The 9470-nt window shown below is 45.0% G+C and overlaps 2 protein-coding genes across 3 annotated transcripts; one reads left to right on the top strand and one right to left on the bottom strand.

Moving 5' to 3' along the window:
* The first annotated feature begins 1081 nt into the window (after positions 1-1081).
* On the top strand, positions 1082-3770 carry LOC127341377 (iron-sulfur assembly protein IscA-like 3, mitochondrial). Of its 2 annotated transcripts, XM_051367214.1 has the most exons (5): positions 1082-1311; positions 1698-1935; positions 2969-3040; positions 3225-3342; positions 3434-3770. In XM_051367214.1, exons 2-5 carry the CDS (start codon positions 1746-1748, stop codon positions 3525-3527), a joined length of 474 nt encoding a protein of 157 aa, XP_051223174.1. In that variant the 5' UTR covers positions 1082-1311; positions 1698-1745; the 3' UTR covers positions 3528-3770. The 2 variants fall into 2 exon arrangements, with proteins under 2 accessions (XP_051223174.1, XP_051223175.1); XM_051367215.1 differs by lacking the exon at positions 2969-3040 and having other exon boundaries at positions 1089-1311.
* A 656-nt stretch (positions 3771-4426) lies between these two features.
* Positions 4427-7960, bottom strand: LOC127341379 (F-box/FBD/LRR-repeat protein At1g13570-like). The gene is made up of 4 exons (XM_051367216.2): positions 6907-7960; positions 6024-6170; positions 5646-5925; positions 4427-4699 (listed from the first exon to the last, which is right to left on the bottom strand). Exons 1-4 carry the CDS (start codon positions 7924-7926, stop codon positions 4677-4679), a joined length of 1470 nt encoding a protein of 489 aa, XP_051223176.1. The 5' UTR covers positions 7927-7960; the 3' UTR covers positions 4427-4676.
* Between the last annotated feature and the right edge of the window lie 1510 nt (positions 7961-9470).

Genomic DNA, 9470 nt, shown 5'->3' with positions numbered 1-9470 from the left:
GAATCTAAAACATGGGGTCTAATTTGAAACTCTCATCAAAGTTAAGACGACCACAAAAACAAATCATCAATCAAGTTCACATTTTTTAGATTCAAAATGTTTTCAATTTTCCAAAAAAATAGCATTTGTTCTGACAATGCCATTGTTTGCATCACCTACGCATGCATGACGTGTTGCACCGTGCATCCTGTCTACGGAGGACACTTTCACCCCATATGATCGACCAACAAGATTTGAGTGATAATGTTTATGTAAGAATTAAGTGAAATAAAATAAATAAACCTGAAATCAAGTATCAACCACACCAACTCATGGGAATTCATTTCATCACAATAAAAAATGTTGCCACCTACTCACTTTGAATGCTTTTCTTCTTACATATATCACTTCTCCTCCCCTCGACTATTTAGCAAGTTTCATTGTCACACTCCAGTTCAACTTGTTTAGAAAACTAGCACATTTAAATAGGTGAGATATGCACATATGCATACCATTGAAAAGAAGAAAAGAACCAAAAAAAATAAGAATGGAAGGGAATATGAGGCACCGGGATTAGTGTCACAACAAGTTACATGATAGTTACAAGTCAAAATTGAGTTTCTTCATCTTCACCACAGAGATATTGCGCAAGGTGGAAGCTAGCATCGTGTGTTTTTCTGCCCCGCATACAACCAATGTGGAAGATAACCGTTCTCTAGAACATATGCTGGTTGAACACCTTGTTTCCAGTAATCTATGGAAACTTGATGCATACATGTTGTCGATTCAATCCTTTATCCGTCTAAAAGAAATACTAAACATATTATTTTTCGCTGGCCCCATTTCGTTAACTCCTTTTTTTTTTTTGTCACGTTGCTTATGGCTTGTCACATGTTAGTGTAATCTTTTTTTATATTAATTGCCTACAATATAATCTAAAAAGAAACTCCGCTATGTTGCACTAAATCGGGCCGTAGTTAGGGCGAACCATTCCGTCCAAACGCATGGGCTGAATTCCAAGATGGCCCAGAAAAAAATAAAACTATTTTTTTTTAGAATCAGAAATGCAAGTGATATGCTACGCAATTTCCAGACGCCTCTTTCCATCGAGCCATTTCCTGGAGATAGAAAGAAGAGAGCGGAGAGAGCCCGAGGAAGGCGATTACGACTGCACGCGATCTCACGCCGCTGCCGGCAGCCCAGCAGCCTCGGCGGCGGAGGAGACCTCTCTCGTCCAATCAAAGGAAGGCGAGCGGGCGCAGCCGGAGGAGGAGATCCTGGACGCGAGCAGGCAGTGCAGGCAAGGGCCCGCCGGTCCGGCGTAATCCCCAGGTGAGCGGCGGCGAGGACCTGTGCCCAGCGATTCGGTTCGAATCTGAGTTCGTCTAGATATTCTACTCCGTATTTGATTCGTGCGCCTTTCCTTTCCTGCTGTTATGGTCTCCCCATCGCAAAATCGCCCTGGAAACCCTTGTTTTTTCCCCTTGTCCTCCATCGGAATCCCCATTTGAATTCCTTCCATTCGATAGCTTTAGGAGATTGATCCACCCACGGATCGGTAACGAATTACCGATGTCATCTATGTTATGTATATCTTGCTTGACGGCGATAACCCTCGATTGGTAGCCATGGACTTGCTGCAGATGATGGCATGCCGTTCCTGTTCTTGCACTAGCTGTTCCATTCCACCTGTCCCTCACGATTTTCTTGCTGCGCAGGTTGTTCTTGTAGCCAACGTCCGGTACCTATCTCCGTGGTGGCATACCATGTCGTCATCTGCATTGAGGGCCGCGGCGCAGAAGGCGGGTCCTGCTGCCCGGAAGCAGGCGCTCACCTTGACGGAGGCCGCGGCGGCTAGGGTGCGCCAGCTCCTCGACCTCAGGCAGCGGCCTTACCTGCGCCTTGGCGTCAAAGCGCGCGGCTGCAATGGCCTGTCTTACACGCTCAATTATGCAGGTGCGTTTAGTTTCAGCATTTAAAGGCAATGAAGCGATCATGCTTTGCATCTTGCAAAAAATTGTTCAGAGAACTCTGCAGTGTTACAGCTATATACACAGCAAACCTAGTGATGCAACTGGATAGATAATCTCACCAAACCTAGTGAATTAATCAGTCAGGTAATCTCACCCTGATATGCCATTTCGTGGGATTGCTGTATTGGTTTCAGAGGATTGAAAAATGTACGAAACTTATTCAGTAGTTTACAATTTGAAATTGTTGTTATATGGCTTCACTGCCCGCACACCCTGACATAATATGCATGATTTCATACTATGTAGTATTTTGTTGCTAAAATGTTTGATCGTTTATAGTGAGGCTAGTATTCTATTCTTAGCATCCAGTTCACGTTTAGGCATGCTATGCAACATGTATGTACCATGTTTAATATTCTTTGTATCATCTGGTTGAACAATACTCTAATTATGAGTATTTCGTGGTCTGAATTATGCTGTTATGATCTTTTATATTCTTCCCGTCACCTCCAGCAGATAAGTTTCAGCATTTAAGAGGGATGAAGCTACAGTGCTGTGCATCTTGCAAAATTTCATTCATTGAAGTCTGCAATGTTACTGCTATATACACAGCATACATAGTGAACTAACTGGCCAGATAATCTCACCAAACCTTTGAATTAATTGGTCAGGTAATCACACCCTTATATGCCATTTTGTGAAATTATTGTATAGGTTTCAGAGGTGAGAAGTTGAACAAAACTTGTCAGTACTTTGTAATGTGAAATTACTGTTATATTGCTTAACACTGCCCACACGCCCTGTTGCTAAAATGATTAATGGTTGAGGCTAGTATTCTTAGCATCCATTATTATTTAGGCCATGATGTTCAATTGATATCAGGTTTAATATCTCTAGTATCATCTGGTTGAAAATCTCTCCAATCATGAGTAGTTCCTGATCTGATGGTTTGTTCAGTAGTGTCAAACATGGGCCAATGTAATACAAAAAATGCTTGTCCTTCTGTACAACTTCAGAGGCACGGGCTTCCAAACATCACATTGTGTTGGCCAGATGCTGGTACAAACTAATGAGGTGCACCCAGCATGGTACTATTTTTCTCCTCAGATAGATCAATCTGTTGAGCCTAGTTTCCTAGACCAAGTAGAGATATCAACTGTAGCATCATTGTATTATCACGAAGATTGAACCACCTGCTACATTTTCTTTAGTTTGTTTACTGTGTTATTTCTGTGCATGCTAAAGAAGGATTTTTCCTTGTGTATACTTCAGAAGAAAAAGGGAAGTTTGACGAGCTTGTGGAAGAAAAAGGAGTGAAAGTACTTATTGACCCCAAGGCTCTGATGCATGTGATCGGCACTAAGATGGATTACGTCGATGATCCACTGAGGTGTGGCTTCTAGTTCTGCATGTAATGTTCTAATGTTGCACCTCCCTTGGTTTATCATTTTTTTTGTCATTAACGGTGGCTTCTGTTGCAGGTCCGAGTTCGTGTTCATAAACCCGAATTCCAAAGGGGAGTGTGGGTGTGGTGAATCGTTCATGACTACAGGAAACAAGGGGTCCACTTCGTGATGTTCTTTACTGATGTAAATAGAGGATAGAGTTTGGTGGAAGGCTCCAGCCAATCATTTTTTGCTAAGTAGATGGTCATCGTAAAGCATGTCGTGTTGCACCATAGTAACTGATGAAATCATGTATTGATGCAACTAAGTTAACCTTACGTTTCAATCTTCTCTTAAGCATGTTGTTACCTGGACCCGTTCATGTTTGGGAATATATCAGGTGCAGAAGCCCAAAAAGGGGGCAGGATGATCATATATTTTCCCTTTTGATATTAAGCCAGGCTCTGGCATGTACTAAAGAATGGATATGACACGCGATAAATCGTTGCTACTGGAGTCGAGCCACCTCATGGTGACGCTGGATGTCCAGCCTGTGGGTTTTCTTATTTAAGTAATTCACTCATTCCTCTAGGAATGTTTCTCTGATGAATATTTCTCGAGTAAATGGAGTAAAATGTGCAGTTTGGAGTTCATTGACTAACGAGCTCTTTACTCTAGTTTATTATACTCTGCGATCTGCTGTGTTTGCATATTGATGTCCAGTTTTCAAGGAATGTCCAGTACGTAGACTAAAGTTGCTAGAACAGTTTTTGCAGTTCAGTTTTGGTTAGCTTGCACGGAATATTTGTCATGTGAAGTGCATGGTCTGCCTTTCTGTTTTCTCAATGAAATTAAATACAGAGGCGGTATTTTTGGATGACTCTTACATGTCACCCTCCTTACAACACATCAAGATAAACAAAGGTTTGTTATTTTCTACAGTACATTTTTTTGCATCAAGGCGTGTTTTTTTTTTTTTTTTTTTTTTTGCGAAAAGGCATGTTGTCACTGGCAGTTCCACATCTTGTTTACTTTGATATTTCGATTTATGCAATGCCCTTTCATACATAAAAAATTGCTGAATACCATACCAAGACAAACAACAAAGTTGGCAAATCACGGCCATGAACCACCCATGGGCGGAGGTCTAGAAGGTCACATCACACATGTCTCACAACAGTAATAGTACTGACAACAAGCCTTTTAATCTCAAAATGTAGTTTCTTGAGAAGCCATTCTCTGCATGCTGCATTTCTAAGCCGGTAGAGCCATTTCGTAGAAGGCGAACTCACTCCACAGTCCAAATGTTTCACGCAATGCCCCGAAATCCGTCTCTGACCTAATAATAGTCTTTAGTTTTCCCTGTGTGGAAACGAAAACACTCTTTATGCAGCTCATCACAATACAAAGAGAACAGATGTGACCAAAATATATTGCAATGTTGTATACATTCAAACGGATCACCAGCAGAAATGGGCGTAAAATTCAGCAGAGACATGCATGTCCAGAAAACATCATATACCTCACGCGAAAGGCTGTGGATCTAAGTCAAGCACCTAGAAAGCAATATCCAGGGTCCAATGGTTTAAGCTGCTTACCGTGTTAGTTTGCCATTACAGTTTAGTTGTTGAGGTGGCTCACCCATTTCTGGTTGGTGTTCGTATTATCTTATCCTTGATGAAATGCAGCAGAGATTCTGCCCTTGTTTGTTTTAAGCAACAAGATTGCTATGTCGAAAATAATGGCATTGGCATTACTTGTATCCTTATTGAGGCACTGGCCAAGCTAACCAAAAGGGGGACTAGCACCAACTCAAACTTTTTATATACTCCGTAATTAAATAGAAAAGGTATTGATACACATATGTAGAACTGAACCAAAATTAAAGGCTCCCCATTCCCGTGCCATATTTATCTCCCTAATCATGTCATGATTCTTGAACCCTGAGTAATCTGATCACCTTAACATTACATAGAAACAACTTCATACCTAATGGTAACAAAGTGCAATAAAAGTGAAGTGCAAATGGAATGTTCAAAATTCCAATTTTGATTACTTTGGAAAATAGATAATATCTGGGGCAGGTCATAGATGTATGACTATATAGCAGGCCCGGAACTTGACAAAGGCCACAAAGAACTTCAGCAAAGTATAACTGAATAACTAAGAATCTAACACACACTATATAGAAATTTAATGTGAAATGCACCAACAAGGGTTTTAAAAATGAAAGTTTCAAACTATCCTTTCGAACAAACAAAGAGAATACATAAGATGAAATTTACCATGCGAAATTAAGTTTCTCTACCTTTAAATAGGATTTGAGCTTCAGTTGAAGCTCTTCTATATCTGAGTAATTCATTTAGAGCATCCTCGGTAGACATCACAATTTCCTCACTGTGACTAATCGATAATGTATGAAGACCCCTTGCTTTGGAGAGAATGAGCTTTATAAAAGACATTTCATTTGGAAGCCAATGAATACCGCTCATCTGCACAACCTGAAGGTTGGCACACATGCCATCAGCCCATAATGCATTCAGAAACTCTCCATTTGCTTCAAATTCAAGCTCCTCTTCATCATAGATCTTGAAGTATATAAGTAAAAAAAGGCAATTAACTCAAAGCAACAAAATGGCCTTCACAATGCAAATATGAAAATCAGTATGGTAACATTTATAATTACCTTCAGTTTGAGTTCTTCAAGATTTGGGGCACTCTTTAATAAGTATAAGGTTAACATGATAGGGTGTTGTTTATAGAAATGCACGTTTAACTTCAAGATCTTCAAGTTGTGAAATTTGCATAGAATCTCTGGCATCTTAGCACTTGACTGAAAATTTGGAGGAAAATAGGTTAATTTAAGGACCTGAACCAGATTCATCTCTAGAATCAAGGAGCAACGCAAACAAAGGGACAGACCCTGTTTCTATATAAATAAACGAAGATTATATATCTTCGAAGGATCAGCACACCATAAAACCACACAAACTCAATGTATGTAGCAAACAGGAGGGAAAAAAGACTACATTAACTCTATTTACGAGGTCTAGATACAACTTAAAACACAATGATAAAAAATAATGAAAATATGCAGGTTAATATTAGCCATGCCCAAGGGACAATGCATTTAGCAAGACATGATACAACCCAAAACAAATTAATAAGTCGATCGGTCAGTAACTCAGTATAGACGCCTAGATACGTTGGTTCATTTGAAATTGTTATGCGTTTCAAAATGGAGTACCTGCAAGTTTTTTACAGCATCCAGGAACATATAGCCTACAGATCATGCTAAGGCCATTCCCCAATCCTAGCTGCATTATTTTTTGTAAGTAGTCAACCTTATGAGCTAAAGGCCAATAAGGGCAAGTTATCTCTACTGTTGCCTAACAGATTCAGAGCTATGATGGCCTTCTCATTTTCTGATGTGAGCCACTTGAACTACTCCTACCTAATGTTCCAGAATATAAAACATTTTGAAACATCATAACTTTAGGAACGGAGGTAGTAGTTCTTAATTGATTAGATAAAAATATACTCGAAAGAAACTTGAACAATAAATTTACCGGTATATAGCCCGTGACGACCGAAAGCTCTGTAACTTGAACAAGACCCGAAAGAAACTTGGCGAAATTGCGGTGAACAAGAAAGACGGTGAAGGCGATTTCGGCGCAACGCAGGGATGTCAACTTCTTAAGGATCCAGCCATCATCATCATAGTCTGAACAAGCTACTAAGTGCCTGAGATTGGGTGCCCGAATCACCCATTTTCGGACATAGTCGCTACGGATGAGAACACTAATAAGACTTAGATACTCAAGCAACGGGGATGTATCTATGATCTCCTCAAGTTGGTACCCCCCGTATTCTTGTAACTGGACGTATACGAGAGTCAGTCTCCTTAGCTCCGGGAATGCCACGAAACCTTGGGGTAGGAGCGGGATGACGCAGCTTGTGAGAGTGAGCGAGGTGAGCCGGCTGCAGGAGAAGACGGAAGAGGGAAGGGCGAAGCCGTAGCCGAATCGAAGATCCAGGATCTCAATACCCCGGCGGCAGAGGACGCGGAGCCAGTCGTGGATGCGGCCCGCGTAGGCATTGTCGAGATTCGCGCAGAAGCGGCGGACACTGCCGGGGAAGCGGAGGAGGATGCAGTCGACGGCCCCCAGCGGGACCTTGTCGTATCCGAGGCTGGGAAAGTTGAGGTCGAGGGACGAGAGCGCCTCCCATCGGCGTCGCCAGGCGCGGGAGAGCGCCGACGTGCGGACGGCGTCGCGGATGCCGACGCGCGTGAGGATGTCGTCGAGGACATCTGGGGGGAGGGAGATCAGGGCGTCCGCCTCCGCCGCAGCGGCCTCAGTCGCCCGGCACCGGCGCCTCTTAGCAGAGAGCCGCCGTGGTGGCATTTCTGCGGCGAATGGAGACCCCGAATCACGTGGCGGCGCGGTTCTAGGGTTCGGAGGCGGGGAGCTGCTTCGATGGTGGTTTGGAAATTTGGCGCGCGGATGAGGGAATCTCGGGTTGGAGGAATGGAGGAATCGCGGGAAAATGAAAACGGAAGGCGGTGGTCTTCGCCGGCGTGGCACCATCGGCTGCAGCTACACTGAGACCAGTGAGACTGACTGACTGAATGTGAGGGACGAGGGAGGAAGGTGGTATGCTTCAGCTGAACGGTGGAGTTGTAGTGTGTCACCATCCCACAGCTCCCACAGCTAAGAGCATCCCTACTCGTTTGGCCTCTCCACGTCGAAATCCGGACGAAATTATCGCCGGATTGAACGAAATTAATTCGTGGGGAGAACCATATTTCCAGTCGTCCACCCCAAGTTCGGCGGATAAAGTCGAAATTCAAATAAGTCGTCGTCCCGCTACAAATTCGATCGGCAAAAGGATCAGCCACGGATCGGCGATCGGAGGAAAATTACACTGAAACAGGGGTGTCGGCAGTCCCGTCTGGCACGGTGGTGTCACACGCCGTGGTCGAAGCGGTGGCCGACGCCGCGGCCGCAGTCGACGTTGAAGCAGCGGCACTCGACGTCGTAGTAGGTTAGGACGACGAGGTAGGCGCCGGAGACGACGAAGAACTGGTCGGAGCGGGTCGGAGGATGTCGCTGCGATGTCCCTCGTACCAATTCTTCGTCTCCTCGTCCATCAGTTCCGTGTTGCCACCGCCCATCAGGAACATCAAGTCTGTGTTCCTCTTCTTCGCCGCGGTCGTCGTCTTCAGCAGGGCGATCCGGGCGCCTTGGTTGGCAAGCATCTCCCTCCACCTGCCGTCGAACTTGTCGGCCCTCCCGGCGGCGTGCGTCCTCGTGTCGGCCATGCACTTGTCGAACGACGCCTGAAACCTCTCGGCGGGATGGCCCATCTTTTTGAGATCTTTGAGCTTTTTATGGCCGAGTTCCGGGTGGCCATCCGACGAGCCTGGCGGCGGAGCGTCGGGGTTGTACTGTTCGGTTTTGCTCTTCGAGAGGCTCGTGCGGGTTTCCGTCCACTTCTCGCACTTCTCTATGCGGGAGTAGACGTTGAGGAACTTGAACTGCGAGCCGGTGTCGTCGTGGTACATGCCGAAAGCCCATCGCACCTAGGGAAAAAAGTGACGGCGATATGGGTCAGCTCACGCCGATCAGCACCTGGGGAAAAAAGAGGACGGTGTGTGCACACCTTTGCTTCAAAGTATTCGCCGCTCACCGGCGTAGTTTTGATCTCCTCATGCATGACGTGTCATTTGATGCACGCCGTCTGTATGATCCCCCAATGGGTGGCCATGGCCTTGTCTCCCCGGTTCATGATCGTCTTGTTGAAGTAGGGATCGACGAGCTTGCGCTCGTTGAACGCCGCCTTCACTCGAAGCCAATACGTGTCGGAGGACTGATTTGCCCCGGTTATGCCGTCCATGGACACGGTCATCCAGCTTCCGCGAGGCACTCCTCTTCCCTCGACATCCATTTGATGCGCGGTTCGGCCGGCGGCGCGTCCTTCTTCCTCTTCTTCTTTCCCTTCGGCGGCGGGTTGTCGTCGGCGATCTCGACTTGGGTTGGTTCTTCCTCTTCTTCTTCGACGGCCTGGCTTCGTCGGCCACATCCTCCACCCACCGGTTGCGCTCCGCGGCAGCTGCCGTACCTCTCGCCTC

This window comes from Lolium perenne, chromosome 3, assembly GCF_019359855.2.
Source record: "Lolium perenne isolate Kyuss_39 chromosome 3, Kyuss_2.0, whole genome shotgun sequence".
NCBI lineage: Eukaryota > Viridiplantae > Streptophyta > Magnoliopsida > Poales > Poaceae > Lolium > Lolium perenne.
This window is presented reverse-complemented; position numbering and strand designations above follow the sequence as displayed.